Source organism: Dasypus novemcinctus, chromosome 23 (assembly GCF_030445035.2).
Source record: "Dasypus novemcinctus isolate mDasNov1 chromosome 23, mDasNov1.1.hap2, whole genome shotgun sequence".
Taxonomy (NCBI): domain Eukaryota; kingdom Metazoa; phylum Chordata; class Mammalia; order Cingulata; family Dasypodidae; genus Dasypus; species Dasypus novemcinctus.
Window position 1 is genome coordinate 56,816,851 of NC_080695.1, and position 17,817 is coordinate 56,834,667.

General features: G+C 44.6%; 1 protein-coding gene across 5 annotated transcripts in view; it reads left to right on the forward strand.

The window, feature by feature from the left end:
- The window catches only part of MYH11 (myosin heavy chain 11), a 125,451-nt gene that overhangs the window by 16,893 nt on the left and 90,741 nt on the right, over window positions 1-17,817 (forward strand). For all 5 annotated transcript variants that reach the window (XM_004471878.5, XM_058286386.2, XM_058286385.2 and 2 more), the window contains exon 3: window positions 6,719-6,875. In XM_004471878.5, the coding sequence (XP_004471935.2) occupies window positions 6,719-6,875 (157 nt within the window). The remainder of the gene's footprint in view (window positions 1-6,718; window positions 6,876-17,817) is intronic.

Below are 17,817 nucleotides of genomic sequence, written 5' to 3' on the forward strand. Positions count from 1 at the left end.
CTGAGGCTCAGATGTGCTGAGTCACATGACTGATAAGTGGGCAGGGCCGGGATTCAAACAAGACCCATCTGACCCCAGGGCCAGGGTGACCACGCAGGCTGCTGTAAGTCCCTCAGGGCAGCAGGAGGTGATGGGGGCATGGGGCATGGACTCCATTAGCTTTGGTTTGGGTCTTGAAAGCTGGGTGCACTTTACACAGAAGGAAGGATTCTAACCCCTTATGATTTCTTTTTTTAACTTTTTATTTTGAAATAATGTCAAACTTAGAGGACAGTTGCAAAAACCAATACAGAGAATGCCAATATATCCCCTACCCAGATACCCAGATTTACCAACTTTTAACATTTTGCCATTTTATGTCACTCTCTCTAATCTGTCATCTATTTTCAAAACAGTTGAAAGTAAGTGCCATATATCATGTTCCTTGAACATTTTCCTAAAAACAAAGATATTCACTTATATAACCTCATTAAGTACAGATATCAAGTTCAAGAAATTTAACAGTAATATAAGGCATCCAGTCTATATTCCATTCTAATTGCCCCCAATGATGTCCCTTTTGGCATTTTCTCTTCCATTATTAGATCCAGTCCAAGATCATGTATTACATTTAACTGTCATTAAATTGTGGAAAAGGGAACATCTGTACAACATAAACTTTCCTGTCCCAGCCATTCCCAAGCATACGATTCAATGGCATTAATCACATGCGATATCTGTCCCTTTGTGTCTGACTTATTTCACTCAACGTGTCCTTCCAAGGTTCAGGTAGCAATACTTCACGCCTTTTTACAGCTGAATTATATTCCACTGTGAGGCTATAGCACATTTTGTTCATCCATCCATCTCTTGAGTGTCACTTGGGTGGTTTCCACCATTCTGCTACTATGACTAATGCTGCTATGAACACTGGTGTGCAAATAGCTGTCCAAGGGTCTGCTTTCAATTCTTTTGGGTATATACCTAGGAGCAGGATTGCCAGGTCATATGGTAGTTCTGTTTAACTTTGTAAAAACCCACCAAAGTGTTTTTATGATCATTTCTTGAGCACCAGCTAGAAGCTAGCAGAGATTGCAAGATGTTGACTCAGAGAGAATGATTATTTTTAAATATTCAAGATAATTTGAGAGATCAAAAACAGAAAATCTCAGAATCTGGCCTTGCTTGAGAGGATCTGACACCTCAGGACCCACATCCTGTGAGACAACAGTCCTGTAAGATGGGTGTGTGCTCTAGCTTCTCCACAGGCCCCACCACTCCCTAGTGCCTCCTGAACCCTGGGCAGTGGATCCCTGTAGAGAGCGGGACCTTCAACCCAGGGTCAAGCCCCTGGAGGTGGGGAACAACCAGAGCCAGAGCAGAGGCAGACAGTCCTTCCTGCTCACTGAGTCCTCAAACCCTAATCCCCTCTCTGAGCTCGAACGGATACTTTCTTGGTTTGGATTCCAGTGGGATTGGGGGAGGACCTCCTTTCATACTCCAGAAGGGGAAGATGTTTCCATTTGAGAGAGCTGACCTAGCAGTCTTACTCCTCTCAACTTAGCCATGAGCGGGCTGCGCGTGGAGGCCTCTTGGATGCCATTCACTGTGCTGGCCCTGGAGAGAGGTGGCTGCCCTTGATCGAGCGCTGGGTACTACCCCTTAGAGCTTTCAAGGCGTTACTGCTTCCAAGAACCTTCTCAAATAACACGGGGATATCTATGCAAAACCCACGGGAGAACATTTACATATAAGTATGCAGCACAAAAAGCAGGTGCCTCAGCTTTCTAGCCCCCAGCCCTCCTCCCCAGAGGCAAACACGGAAGAGGGCCATGCGTGTACAGATCCACACCTCACAAACAGAACTGAGAGTCACTCCACGAATGTTGTTGCAGCTTGCTTTTTTTTTCATTTAGCCATTTCTTGTATTTTTTTCTGCGTCTGTTCATAACAGTCTACCTAGCCAGATCTAAAAAAATTTTTTGATAGGCGACACATGCAAATATTAAATAAAAGAGTATACAAGGGTGGATAGAACTTTCCTATTCATCCCACTCTCTCAACCTTCTAGTATCCCTCTACAGAAAAACCATAAGCTACCAGTTCCTTATAGAGCCTTCCAGAAATATCCTATACATACATGAGCAAGTACAGTGTCCTGCCTCCACGCCCCCAAAGTGGCAGCATATGAATGCGGTATGGTGCATCTCACTCTCTGGATCTGTTTTGACCATAGTCCCTGGCTGTAGAGGTAGATCCCCTGGCTGGGGGAAGCCAGTGCTCAACCACTGAGCCACATTGGCTCCCCGAGTTGGTTTTTGTTTGTTCGTTGTTTGTTTTTAGAAGGCACTGGGAACTGAACCCAGGACCTCCCATGTGGACAGCAGGCTCTCAACTGCTCGAGCCACATCTGCAAATCCGTGCTCTTTTTAATGGCAGCACAGTCCTCCATTACAGGGACGAACCATAAAACTGAGCTGATCCTCTTTTGATGGGCATTTAGGTTGTCTTTTCACTATTAAAATAAAAGTTGCAACTCAGCAGTGCTACTCCTAGGATCAAAACCTGAAACCTGAACAGATACTTGTAGACCAGCGTGCTTAGCAGCTTGTTCACAGTAGCAAAAATGTGGAAACGATCTAGGTGTCCATCCACAGAGGAATGGGAAAAGGCAAAATGTGGTCTGACCGTGCAATGGGACACTCTTCAGCAGGGATAAGAAATGGCGTTCTGACGCGTGCCAAAACATGGGTGAATCTTGAAGACATTATCTTGAGTGAAATAATCCAGACACTAAATGACAAATATTGTATGATTCCACTGATACAAAATATCTGGAATAAGCAAATTCACAAGAGACAGAAAGTCGATTAGAGGTTACCGAGGACAGAGGGTGGGGAAAATGGGGAGTTATTGCTTGATAGGTAGAGTTTCTGTTTGGGGTCATGGAAAGTGGTAATAGATGGAGTTAATGGTAACACAACATCGTGAAGGTAATTAACACCACTGAAGTGTACTCTTAAAATGGGAATTTTTGTGTAATGTGTAGATGGCTACAATAAACATAAATCAGTGCTGCAGCGGAAGAGCCTTCTTAGTGGGCATGTCTATGTCTATAAGAGAGAAATTTAGAAAAATGGGCTGTTGCACAACCACCGGGTCAGGCAGGGGGATTAGCCTTTGCTTTGGAGACAGGCTCAGGGGGTGGCAGCCTGAGCAATGAGCAGTAGCCAGGGGCAGAGCTGGGACTCCCGCTGGGCGGGTGGGACTTGAGCCTGTGTTCCTCCCCTGCCCCTGCTGCTCCTGATTTCTGGAAGGCTGTGGGAACAGCCCCCAGCTCAGGGCTCCACCACTGGCCATAAAAGTGTGTGCTTGGGAGGGGTGGACTGAGCTGCTTCCTAATAGGTCACAAGAGGGAAAATCGGGGCTGGTGGCTGTGACCTGCTGGTGGCTTGGGACCCGTGAGAGATGGGCTGGGACGAGGGAGGATGGTGAAACCTCTGAGCTCAACTAGCTGCAGAGGGGCCCTCCCGGGGGCAGGGGAGGCCAAAATCCAGCCAAGGACCAGGGACCTGAGTCAGGGAAGGGTTTCCTGGGTGTATTAGTCAGGAAGGGGTGCTGATGCAAAATACCAGAAATCAGCTGGTTTTTATAAAGGGCATTTATTTGGGGTAGAAGCTTACTGTTACCAGGCCATAAAGCGTAAGTTACTTCTGACCAAAGTCAGTTTCCACGTGTTGGAGCAAGATGGCTGCCGACGTCTGCCAGGGTTCAGGCTTCCTGGGTTCCTCTCTTCCTGGGACCTGCCTCTCTCTCTGCTCAACTGTTCTGCTCTCTCCACAAGGTCAGCTGTAGACTGTCAGGCAAATGGCTCATGTCGATTCCTGGGGCCTCTGCCGTGTCTAATCGAGCCTCCTCTCTGCTCCTCTGTGTGCTTACTTCCCGGGCTCCAGCATAAAACTCCCACCTCCGTTCTCTGTCTTTTCTCCGTGAGTCTCTGCCCACCAAGGGGGCGGGGATGCAACGTCCTACTGACATGGCCCAATCAAAGCCTTAATCATGATTTAATCAAGTAAACGTGAAGCCTCTGAATCCAATTTAATCTAATGTGCCCAGAGGGACAAATCACTTTACAAACATCATCCGGTATCTATTTTTGGAATTCATAAACAATATCAAACTGCTACGCCGGGGTTGAACAGTGGAAGGAAACGGCCCTGCTCCAAAACGCAGCTGCCCCGCGGGCCACTGCCTGCCGCTCCTCCAACTCGGATTCTTGGATCCTGGTGTGCTCAGGAAAGCGCTGCTCGACGGGACAGATCTAGTTCTGCCTGAAAGCAGGAATTAAGTGCTGGCTGGGTGCAGAGTGCCAGAAGCTGGCGATGGATTTGGGAAGGCCAGACTTTCCTTCCTTCCTAGTACCTAATTCTGTGTCCTTCGCCACGGCCCTTACTGCCTCCAGGGCAAGGATCTGAGCTGGGGAGGTTTGGGCTCTGAGTGATAGGCACATTCTAAAGAGGGTATGCAGTTGGCAGCGCGTGTGGTCCTGGGGAACCCGAGGAGGCGTAGAGACCCGAAGAAGAGGCAGGGCTTGTCTGGCTTTCATTCCAACGATCACCTGTGGGCACCCTGATGCTGGGACCAGGGCACAGATGACTGCCATCACCCCTGCCCTGGAAGAACCTGGCGACTCACTCAGCAAACATCTGCTGAGCACCTGCTCTGTGCCAGGCCAGCACGAGCCGCCAGGCTCACAGACGAAGGCAGTGCTGGGCGTGCTCTGGGGAAACTTCATAACGAATTTACTACTCAGGCATTCATGTAGTAAGCATTTGATTAGCGCCTACTGTATGCCAAGGCCTGTGCTAGGACCAAAGGGGATGAAGAAGGGGCTGCCTGCTCTCGAGGCACTTGGTGTTGGCAGGGAAGCTGGGAGGGGGCGAGGGGGCCAGATGGGGGAGGTGGGGGTCCAGGCAGAGGGAGGGCCCCCTTGGCGCTGGGTCCTGGCCACCCTGGTCCCTGCACGGGCCTCTTGCCTCTGCCCTGCCATCTTCACTACTTTCATGTCCTTCTGCCTCCCGAGCTTGTCAACCCCTTCTTGTCCTTTAAGACTCGGTGCCGGGAGCCCCCTCCTCAGGAAGTTTCTCTGAACACCCCCAACATGGGCCAGAGCCCTCTCTTCCTGGTTCCAGAATCTCCCGGGTTCCATCCTTGCCCGTCAAAAAAAGTGTGGTCTTTTCACGTCCTCGTCTCCCCTCCTGGTCTGTGAGCCGTGTGAGGGTGGGGGCTATCGTAGATTCGTGATCTCCTGGTATACAGCAGGTGCTCAGTAAATGGTTGATGGGTGCTCAGACTGGCCCTATGTTGACCTCAGTCCTGTCCTTCCGAGGGAAGCAGTGAGAACCTGGGGGATTCCTCGCCCCGCCCCCATCCTGCGCCTTTGGAAGAATCCGGCCCCCCCCCCCAGCTCCCTGCACACATGGTTACGCCTTAGCAGGCTGAGCCCAGGCCTGGACCAGAAGCCCCTCGAGGCAGGGACCTCGTCCTCTTGTCCCGCCTCCATAGCCCAGCACTTTCCATGCCTGGCACATCCCTGTGGGGTGGGATGAGTGGGTGACGGACCGTGTCTGTTGCCGTGGGTGGGCCTCGGTCAGCCGCCGAGTGGGCAGTGCCCAGCCTGGGCGTGGGCCAGCTGGGCTTGGCGCTCCAGGGTCCTGCTCGGTCCTGGGGCCCAGGTGCTTACCCTCTGGCAGCTTGCTTGCCCCGTGGGTCCCGCGGAGATGGAATACCTGCTCTTGCTCCCCCGGCCCCTTCTGGGGAGAGTGGGAAGGAGATCACGGTGGGTGGCCTTCGGGGGCTCGGGGCAGCGCTGTGTTCGCATTTGGGGAAATCCTCTCCTCTGGGCAGCCCACGTCTGTCTCCTGAACTGTGACCTTGACCCAGGGGAGAAGGGCAGATAAGAGCAACGCTAACGCCTGTCACGGCAGGGTGTGCGGGGCCCTTCACGGCCCCCTCTCTGCTCTATGTTCAGATGCTCCTATCTACCGCACAAGGCAGGACCGCGCTGCGGGGGGTGTGTTGTAACTGCGGTAAAAGGCACGTAACATAGAATTCACCGTTTTCACCATTTGAAAGCACACAGTTCACAAGGTCGTGCAGCCATTGCCACTGTCCAGTCCCAGAACATTTTCGTCAGCCCATTCGGTCCCCTTTGCCCCCCTGCCCCCAGCCCCTGGCACCCACTAATCTGCTTTCTGTCTCTCTAGATTGGTCTGTTCTGGACATTTCATGTAAATGGCACCATGTGGCCTTTTGCGCCTGGTGCTTTCTCCCGACGTAGAGCTTTTGAGGTTCACCCACCCTGTCGCACATGTATCCGAACTCCCTTCCTTTTTAAGGATAGCTGTGTTTACGGCCGTTTTGCAGATGAGATAGTGCTTTAACAGTTAAGGGTATGGGCTCTGGGGTAGAGAGCCATGATTCCGAGTAATTTCCCAGCGGCTGTGTGACCCGATGACTTCACCTCTCTGAGCCGCAGTTCCCTCACCTGCCCAATGGACAGAGGGCACATCAGAGCATCCCGTGGCTGGGGTTAAATAGGAAAATGCCTGTGCAGTGCTGAGCTTGGCGGCACTAGGTAATGCAGGGCTGGGTGGGCGTGAGCATGGCTGGCCCAGCCGGCGGTGGGCGTCTGGGCTCCCCTTGCTCCGCGGTAAAGCTGGGGTTCTCTGTTTGGCAGACGTACTCCGGCCTCTTCTGCGTGGTGGTGAACCCCTACAAGCAGCTGCCCATCTACTCGGAGAAGATCGTCGAGATGTACAAGGGCAAGAAGAGGCACGAGATGCCCCCACACATCTACGCCATCGCTGACACGGCCTACCGCAGCATGCTGCAAGGTGAGCTGGGGCCCGCACTGGGGCCAGGCTCCCCCCCCCCGGGAGAAGGGGACCCCACCAAGGACTGCTCAGGGCCACCTCTGGAAAGCCGCCTGCTCGGCCCGGGCCCCTCGTGGCCCCCCTGCCACGAACTGCTTGCAGTTCTTGCCAGGAATGTAGAGTTTGGCAGGCAGAGCAGGGAAACAGGAGCCCTGTGACTGAAAAAGGGAAAAAGCGAGCCCCAAACATCTGTGTTTGCAGCCTTCGGGCCCCGAGGGTGGGGGAGAGCAGAGAGCTTGGGCAAATACGGGCATAGGCTGCGCTGGCTTCAGCATCTGCAGTCCCTCTGGCTGCCCGAGGGCCCTGGCCCAGCCAGCTGTCTGGAAAATGGTCTAGCGCTCCCCAGACCTCAGAAGGAAGGTGGGGTGGGAAGTGGTCCTGCGGCTGGGCCAGCAGATCTGTGTTTCTCTTTTTTTTTAATTGGAGAAGTTGTAGGTATGCAGAAAAAATTATGCTAAAAATAGAGTTCCCATATACCCTCCCATTCTTTACATCATGCATTTGTGTCGTACATTTGTTGCAATTGATAAAAGAATCTTCTTGTAATTGTACTACTGACTATATTCCGTAGTTTACATTAGGATTCCTTGTTTGTGTTGTCCAGGTCTATTTTTTTAAAAATTTTATTCTAGTAACAAATACGCAACTTAAAATTTCCCCTTTTAACCACACTCATATATATAATTCAGGGCTCTTAAAGAGGTTCATACTGTTGTGCTACTATCACTATCCATTACCAAAACTTTTTCATCACCCAAAGAGAAACTCTGTATAATTCACGCCTCAACCCCCATTCCCTGCCCTACCCTGGTAACCTGTATTCTAGCTTCTGACTCTATGAATTTGCTTACTCCAATTATTTCATAATGTGAGATCATACAATATTTACCCTTTTGTGCCTGGCTTATTTCACTCAACATGATGTCATCAAGGTGCATCCATGTTGTCACATGTATCAGGACTTCACTCCTTTTTGTGGATGAATAATATGCCATCGTATGTATATGCCTCATTTTGTTTATCCATTCATTGGTTACTGGACACTTGGGTTACTTCCATCTTTGGCAGTTGTGACTAATGCTGCTATGAACATTGGTGTACAAATATCTGTTCGAGTCCCTGCTTTGAATTCTTTTGGGTTTAGACCTAGCAGTGGGATTGCCAGATCGTATTATAGCTCTATAATTAAATTTCTGAGTCAGTGTTCTGAAGAATCACCAAACTGTCTTCCACAGCAGCGGCACCATTTTACATTCTCACCAACAATGAATGTGTGTTCTTATTTCTCCATATTCTTCCCAACACTTATGTCATTTTCAAATCATAGCCATTCTAGGGGGTGTGAAATGGTATTTTATTGTGGTTTTGATTTGCATCTCCCTAATGGCTTGTTTTAGTTTTCTAGACTGCTCAAGCAAATACCATGAAATGGGTCAGGTTAAACAATGGGAATTGACTTGCTCACCATTTTGAGGCTAAAAGAAAGTCCAAATCAGGGAGTCATCAAGGCAATGCTTTCTCCCTGAAGATTTGCATTCTGGGACTGGCGACCAGTGATCTTTGGCTCCCCTGTCACATGACAGGGCACTTGGTGGCGTCTTCTGGTCCCTCCTTTCTCTTCCTCATTCCCTGGAATTTCAGCTTCTTGCTTCCCATGGCTTTCTCTGTGTCTGAATTTCACTCTGCTTATAGAGGACTTCAGTAATAGGACTAAGACCCACCCTGCTTGGGTGAAGTAACCTCATCAAAAAGCCCTGCTAACGATGGGTTCACATCCACAGAAATGGATTAAATTTAAGAACCTTTTTTTTTTGTGGTGTAAACACAGCTTCAAACCGCCACATGCCTAATGCTGTTGCGCATCTTTTCATGTTTTTTTGCCATTTGTAATCTTCTTTGAAGAAATGTCTATTCAAGACTTTCCCCAATTTTAAAATTTGAGTTGATTGTCTTTTTGTTTTATGTTGAAGGATTTCTCTATATGTTCTGGAATTAAACCTTTATCAGATAAGTGATTTCCAAATATTTTCTCCCATTCTGTAGGTTGTCTTTTTACTTTCATGATAAAGTCCTTTGATACATGAAAGTTTTTAATTTTTATCAGATCCCATTTTCTGTTAATTCTTTTGTTGCTCAAGATTTTGGTGTAAAGTCTAAGAAACATTGCCTAACAGAAGATCCTGAAGAAGCTTCCCTATATTTTCTTCTAGGAGTTTTATAGTTTCGTTTCTTATATGTAAACCTTGGATCCATTTTGAGTTGATTTTTGTATATGGTGTGAGGTAGGGGTCCACTTTAATTCTTTTGCATGTGGACATCCAATTTTCCCAGCACCGTTTATTAAAGAGATTATTCTTTCCCACTTGAGTAGACTTGGTACCTTGTCAAAAATCAGTTGGTCATAGATGTGAGGTTTTATTACTGAATTCTCCATTTGTTTCTGCTGGTCTATATATCTGTCCTTGTGCAAGTACCATGCTGTTTTGATTACTGTGGCTTTGTAATACATTTTAAAATCAGGAAGTTTGAACCTTCCAACTTCATTCTTTCATCATTAATTGTGATGTTAGCTGTGGGTTTTTCACATATGCCATTTACATGTTGAGGAGATTTCCTTCTATTCTTAGTTATCTAAGTGTTTTTTATCAAGAAGAGGTGGCTGGATTTTGTCAAATGCCTCTTCTGTGTCAATTAAGATGATCATGTGGTTTTCTCCCTTTGTTCTGTCATTTTGGTATATTACATTCATTGATTTTCTTTTTTTTAAGATTTCTTTCTTTCTCCCCGCCCCCCCTCCATGCCCCCGAATTGTTTTGCACTCGCTGCTTTCTGTATGTTCTTCTGTGTCTGCTTGTCTTCTCTTTAGGCAGCACTGGGAACTGATCCTGGGATCTTCCAGAGTGGGAGAGAGTTGCTCAATCTCTTCCACCACCTCAGCTCCCTGGTCTGCTATGTCGCTTAATGTCTCTTCTCTGTGTCTCTTTTTTTTTTGTGTCATCTTGCTGCACAGGACAGCACTCTGCGTGGGCCAGCTCTCCACTCAGGCCAGTTTGCTGTGCAGGCCAGCTTACCTTTACCAGGAGGCCCCAGAAGTCGAACCCTGGACCTCCCATATGGTAGATGGGAGCACAATTGCTTGAGCCACATCTGTTTCCCAATTGATTTTCTTATGATGAACCAACCTTGTATACCTGGGATAAATCCATCTTGATCATGGTGTATAATTCTTGTAATGTGCTATTGGATTCAGTTTGCTAGTAATTTGTTGAAGATTTTTGTGTCTCTATTCTTAAGGGGATATTTGTCTGTACTTTTCTTTTCTTACAGTATCTTTAGTTGGTTTTGATATTAGGGTGATGTTGGCCTCATAGAATAAGTTAGGGAGTGTTCCTTCCCCTCAAAATTTTTGGAAGAGTTTAACAGTATTAGTGTTAGTTCTTCCTGGGATGTGATAAAATTCACCTGTGAAACCATCTAGCTGTCCTGGGCTTTTCCTTATTGGGAAGTTTTTGATTACTGACTGAATCTGTTTTGTAGTTATTGGTGTATTGAGATCTGTTTCTTTATCCATCAATGTAGGTAGTTTGTGTGTTTCTAGGAATGTGTCCATTTCTTCTAGGTTATCTAATTTGTTGGCACGCAGTTGTTCATAGTATCCTCCTATAATCTTTTCTGTTTCTGTGGAGTCAATAATAATCTCCTTTTTTCATTTCTGATCTTAATTATTTGTGCTTTTTCTCTCTCTCCTTTTTTTTTTTTTTGTCAGTCTCACTAAAAGTTTGTCGATTTTATTGAGCTTTTTAAAGAACCAACATTTGGCTTTGTTGATTTTCTCAATTATGTTTTTAGTTCTCTATTTCCATTTCATTTATCTCTGCTCTAATCTTTGTTATTTCCTTCCTTCTCTTTGATTTGGGTTTAATTTGCTCTTCTTTTTCTAGATCCTCCAGTTTTGAGGTTAGGTCTCTGATTCGAAGTGGTTTTTTTTTTTTAATTTATTTTAATGTAAGCATTTATAGCTATGAATTTCCCTGTCAGCACTGCCTTTGCTGCACCCCATAAGTTTTGGTATGTTGTGTTTTCATTTTTATTTGCCTCAAGATATTTCCTAATTTCCCTTACTTCTTCTTTGACCCACTAGTTATTTAAGAGTACATTGCTTGGTTTACTGATCAAATAAGCTAGCATTATGTTTACTAAATACTTACAATGACTAGAATTGTAAAGTTTGGATTAAAACAGTTAAGTTGTTATTTTGAAAAAAATAAAATAAAATAAAGATTATAAGAAGAAAAAAAAGAGAGTACATTTTTAAATTTACACAGTTGTGAATTTTCCAGTCCTCTGTTGTTGATTGCTATCTTCATCCCATTGTGATTGGAGAAGATACATTGATACATGTATGATTTCTTTTTTTTTTAAGATTTATTTATTTTAACCGTCCCCCCCATTGTCTGTTCTCTGTGTCTATTTGCTGCGTCTTGTTTCTTTTGTCCACTTCTGTTGTCGTCAGCGGCACGGGGAGTGTGGGCGGCGCCATTCCTGGGCAGGCTGCACTTTCTTTCACGCTGGGCGGCTCTCCTTAAGGGGGGCACTCCTTGCACGTGGGGCTCCCCTACGTGGGGGACACCCCTGCGTGGCAGGGCACTCCTTGCGCTCATCAACACTGCGCAAGGGCCAGCTGCACACGGGTCAAGGAGACCTGGGGTTTGAACTGCAGACCTCGCATGTGGTAGACGGACGCCCTAACCACTGGGCCAAGTCCATTTCCCCATTGTATGATTTCAATACTTTTGAATTTATTGAGACTTGTTTTATGACTAATATATGGTCTATCCTGGAGAGTGATTCATGTACACTAGAGATAAATGGGTGCTCTGCTTCTGTTGGGTTAAGTGTTCTAAATATGTCTGTTAGGTCTATTTGATCTTCTGTCTAGATGCTCTCTCCATTATTGCAAGTGGTATACTAAACTCTACCACTATTAATGTAGAGCCATATATTTCTTCCTTCAGATCAGTCAATCTTTGCTTCAGATATTTTGGGGGTCTGACATTAAGTACGTATATATTTATAATTATTATGTCTTTTTGTTGAATTGATCCCTTTTATCAGTTTATAGTGACCCTCTTTGTCCCTTGTAACAGTTTTTTACTTAAACTCTATTTTATCTGCTATTATTGTAACTATCCCAGTTCTCTTTTGGTTGCTATTTGTGTGGTATGTGCATGTTTTCCATCCATTCACTTTCAACCTACTTTTGTGTTGAATTCAAGGCAAGTGTCTTAAAATCAGCACATGGTTGGGTTATTTATTCTGCCAATCTCTACCTTTTGACTGGAGAGTTTAATACATTTAATTAATTGTATTAAATAATTTAATTTAATTGACTGGAGAGTTTAATACATAGTAAAGTAGCTACTGTTTTAGTTTGCCAAAGTGCTGCCAATGCAAAGTACCAGAAATGTGTTGGCTTTCATAAAGGGTATTTATCTGGGGTAAAAGCTTACAGTTACAAGGCTGTGAAAAGTCCAACTCAAGGCACCACAAGAGGTGCTTTCTCACCTAACTCAGCTGCCACGTGCTGAAGCAAGATGGCGGGCGATTTCTGCCTGGTCTCTGCCTTCCCTGCCAGGCTTCGTTTCTCAAGCTTAACTGCTCTGCTTTCTTCCTAATTTTGGCTGCAAGCTGGCATAGGGCCTGTCTCTTTCTGAGCCTCCTATATTATTCTCGGCTGTTCTGCTCTCTCCCTAACTTCATCTGTAAGCTACCAGGTATATAGCAGGGCTGGTCTCCTCTTGAGCTGCTCCATGAGCCTAGCCTCTTGGGGGCTTTGTGCTTAAGCAACACTCTCTCTTACATTGCAGAATGAAAAATATGCTGACTCCCTTTTTTCTTACACTGTCTGTCTATGGGAGTCCTCTTACATTAGACCCAGCAAGGGGGTAGAACTCAACCTGAGTCACGCCTCGTTGATGTAGTCCAAGCAAAAGCCCTACAGCAATCTTGTAACAGGTAATCTAATCAAAGTCCCCTCACCTGAATTTAATGAAATCAAAGGGTATCACACCCAGAGGAATAGATTAGTTTGCAAATACAGTCATTCTCTTTTTTGGTATTCATAAAATAATCTCAAACTGCCAGAACTACTGATAGTGCGGGACTTTCTTCTCCATTTTGCTATTTTATCTCTGTAAATCTCATACCTTTATTGATCTTCAATTTCCCCATTAATGCCTAATTTCGTATTTACTTGGGGTTTTTTTTATTTTACTATTTCGAGTCCCTTCTCATTTCTTCCTGAATATATTTTTCATGTGTTCTTTTTATGGTTACCATGAGGCTGAAATTTAACTCCTAAATCTATAACAGTTACACTTGATTTGATACCAACTTAATTTCAATAACATATACATACACTGTTCTTATACCCCTCCATCCTCCCACCTTTTTATTATGCTTGTTAATAATTAATCTTTATACATTGGATGTCCTCTCTCAACACACCTCTTGGCCACTGAAGAATTGAGCCCTTGCTTTTCTCATCAAATATGTTAGGTTCACAATTAAAAGGGCAGCATCCATCCCAGTGGCATTGACTTCACAGAAGACTGAGAGATTTTTCTTTGTTATAAATGGATCTGGGAATTCTCCATGTCCTTATAGTGTGGAGAGAACAACAGGAAAGGCTCTGGCAACTTTAAAGCTGCACACATTGTTAAATGTGAATAGTCTAGAGATTCTAAGCTCGTAGCTGGTAGGTTAGACCCAATCCTTAGATGGGTTTGGTTTGACCAACATGGAGTTTTAAGGATATTTGGATCACTTGCCAACTTTTGAAAATTGCAGAATTTCACATAAAAATCCAAATTTCTAGGTTCTTTTGAAAATACTGGAACATCTGGCAACTCTGGACCTGCATAGCCTTGAGTCAGCTGCACATTTCTGTGTGTGTGTGTGCGTGTAAGTGTGTGTTATCCAATTCCCCACGACCCTCACATGGCCATATATGCTTGTTTGTGTTAACTGCTTGGCCCTTGTGTTTAACTTTGCAACCCCTGGAATAGCTTCTAAGAGTCTAAGAGTTTTCTGAGATGGGAACTGAGAGGAGCCTAGTTCTGGAAGCTTGTAAGGGCAGGGATCCAGGTATGCCCAGGAGATATTCACCGCCACCCTTTCCAAGGCAGGAAGACCCAGGTAGAAGTGTCCCATGTTACTGACAGAGTTAATCAAATCCCAAAGGTCTGACCCAAGCTAGACCACTCCTAACACAGGGCTGCCATTACTACTGGAGATTGGCAGATGGAGCCCCAGGGGAGCGATGCGAGGATGGTGACGGGTTGCAGCCTCTGGGTGTGTTTGTACCTCCTAGGTACTACTGGGGTTAGTATAGGTTTTTGCAATTTAAAAAAATCCCTTGTGGCTTTTCTTGATGGAAAAAATATAAGATAGTGGTTTACCTATTTCTTTGGGAAGTTGAACATCACAAAGTTATAGTATTCATATCATTTGGGGTTGATTACAAGTAACAACAACCAAGTAAAGTGGTTTAAACAAGAGGAGTTTACTACCTCCCGTAAAAGGAAGGTTGATGATTTCAGGGTTAGTTAATTCAGCAGCTCTGATTTAGGCTTCTTTTTTATTTTCTTGGCCTCTTCCTCATAATTACAAGGTGGCAGCCATAGCTCCAGGCATCACATCCTCATGTGATACCATCCAAAAGCATGAAGGAAGGTGATGTAAATTAGGCTCTTCTTTTGCCTCTTTTTGTCAGAGAGAAAAATCTTTTCTAGAAGTTCTTTAGCTGTCTTCCCCGTATACCCAATTGGCTAAACTTTAGTCACGTGCCAACCTCGAAACCAGTCACTGGCAAAGAAGCCTGAGACATTCATGTTTGGTTTGGCCCATTCCTGTGTCTTTCTTGGAGCTGAGGGAGGGGCCCACTAAACCCATTTTATCCAGACATCAAAATGAAATACAAATTATGTTGGCAAAGGTGAAGGGTAGGTATCAGTTGTCACAATGCTCTTAAAATATTTCTTTGTAACTTATAAAAAAAATCAATATTATATATTCATTCTAGAAAAAGTAAAAATATATTTAAGGAAAGAAGAAAATGATCAGCATCTCTAATCCTGTCACCTAGATATCGTTATCATTGTTTTGGTAGGCAACCTTCCATGCACACGCTGAACTGAATTTCAGCAAGTGGACACTTGATTCCAGAAAACTTAAAACAGGGACCAAAATTTCACCATAGTTACTAAGGAATTTTTTTTTTCAAAGTTTTGACTGTGTTTGAAAAGTGAAACTACAATTGATGAAAATCCATTTATTTTATCTTATATGTGGTAGACATTTGGTTAAATTGCAACTAGATGCTAATTCTTAGATAGGGTATGAAATGAATGAAGGGTTGACTTTTTTTTTGCCTCAATTTTTTTCTTTTGGTCAAAATCATGCATGAGTATAATATGCAACATTTTTCACTTTGCACTTGACTTCTGCAACGTGGGTTAGAGAGGAGCACCCTTGCAGATTTATTTGAGGAGTTACCAGTTTTCCCAGGAGCTTCTTAAAAGAAGTCAACTTCCTTTGTGTTTCGAGTAGTTTCTCAAAGCCCCCTGTTGTATTATTGTCCACGATGATTTTCTTATATTTAGTCATGAGTTGATCTGACTCCTTTTTTGGTCAAGGTCATTGATTTTGTGAAAGATTGCATTTTCAGGACTTAAACAGAGATATCAGGTTTTGTGTTAGTTACACGATAGTGGATGTTTCCACCCAAAAATCAGCAGGATTAAGTCATTGAGTTAGGGGTTGGCAATTGCACAGGCCAGAGAAACATGTTTTACTACCATCTGATTTCCTGAATAGTCGATTAACTGAAGAATATTTTTGTGTTTTGATGACTTTGCTTCCCTAGACAGCCTCCGAACCATGCAGTAGTGTTATTTGATGACTAGGACCCCTGGGCTAATACATCTCTTTCCTTCTGGGCTATATATTTTATCACAAAATTATACGGTCAGCTCTGTAAAATTACTTAGAAATGTTGACGCATTCTAAACTTCAGGAGAAAACACCAGTCATGAGCACATGCATCCACTAAGAAATGAGCTGTTCATCTAGTTTACATGTTAATCAACAGCTGCTGCTTTCTGGCAAACAATGATAGTAGTGATGGTAGACTCCAAAGTTTAAAAAAATTCAAAGGTTAAAAATAATCCGGCATCCACACAGCATCCCCTCTGGTTGGAGAGGCAAAGCCAGCAACCACAGCTTCTTCCCAAGTCCTTGGTGGAATAAGATGGGGTGTGATGAGGTGGGGCCGGGGAGGGACGGCTAACACACCTGCCCTGATTCTGGCATGAAGTTTTAAATTTTTTGTTTACAGAGACTGTAAATTCCCAAGGACCATAAACTCCCTAAGGGCAGGTACCTCGCCTGTATGTCCATTATTGTATCCTTAGCATAGTTACAAGAGCCTGGCATGCAGTAGCTGCTCAGTTAATATTTGCCGACTGTGAGAGCTCTTAAAAGAAAGGAACCAGCCAGGTCAGGGGTGGGGACGGGAGGTTGCCTGGAAGGGATGGGCTCTACAAGTCTCGCAGGATGGTTACCAAGACGGGGGGCAGGGGAGCCCCGACGGCTTCCAGCTGAACAGAAGAGGAGTGTGGAGGTGAGACTGGGCGCGTGGTGAAAATGGAGGCGCCAAACTAGAGGGCCTGGCCGGGAGATGTGGGGAAGCTCATGCCGTGGGCTCAGCCCCTTGTTGCCGCAGGGGAGTTGGGAATATGAGAGGGACTTTCTAAGGCATCATTCACCGACACCCCCAAAAGCAAGCCGAGTCCTTTGTATGTGTGTGGGTGGCGGCAGGGTGTGTGTGCAAGGAAGTAGACATTTTTTCAAAGTGCATCTTATGTATACGTGTGTGCATGTGAATTATGTCATGTTTACTTTTAAAATTTCTCCACACCCTTTTTTTTTGTTTATTTGTTTTTGGAGAGATGATGTATTCAAATTCAAAAGGTGAAAATTCTTCCTTTCCCCTATGCATCAGACCCCTATTTCCCCTCTTCCCAGAGACACCGTGGTTTTCAGTCTACTGGGTATTCTTTTAGAAATAGTTTTTGCACATGTAAGCAGGTATGTGTCTATCCCTCACCCCCCACTTTTCCCCACAAATGGAAGCTGCTCCATATACACACCCATCCACACTTGGCTGGAGAGTGTTACGTAACAGTGTGTATAGGGTGTCCTTGTTCCTTTTTTAACATTTTAGTATTTTTATTAAGTATATACATGCTGATAGTTTACAGTAAAATCATTTCTCAAAGTTTATTAAGAAAAATAGCCCCACTCTGCCTCTTCTCTAGGAGTAACATTATCAACTCCTTTAATTTTTTTTTTTTTTGTATTTGCCTCAACATCTCTAAATAATTTGATTATTGGCATTTAATTTATTTTCAGTTTTAGGCATTACCTATTGACTTTTTACTATGAAAGATGAGGATTTAATTCACTCTGCCCCTTGCTTTACCCCTACTGCCTCCTCCTAACTCACTCACTCTCTCTCTCTTTCTTTCTCCTGCCCCCCATTCCATAGACTCCCAATTTTTATTTTTATTTTGGTCAAGTCAGTATTCAGAGATTACTGAGCTCATGATTACTTTTCTCTCCTTAAGCAACTTATTATTTTCCCTGGAGTTAGCAATTGCCTTTTTTTTTTTTAACTTGTTTTACTATGTTCTTAATCACTAATTCTACCCTCAATTCTCCTTCTAATGTGTTCATCTCCTCTTAATATGCCCAGACATGGATCAGGGACTCTACTGATTTCCTTTCTTTGAAAATGATCTCTACTGGAGCCTTCTGACCCACCCTGGCACAGCCAGGCTAC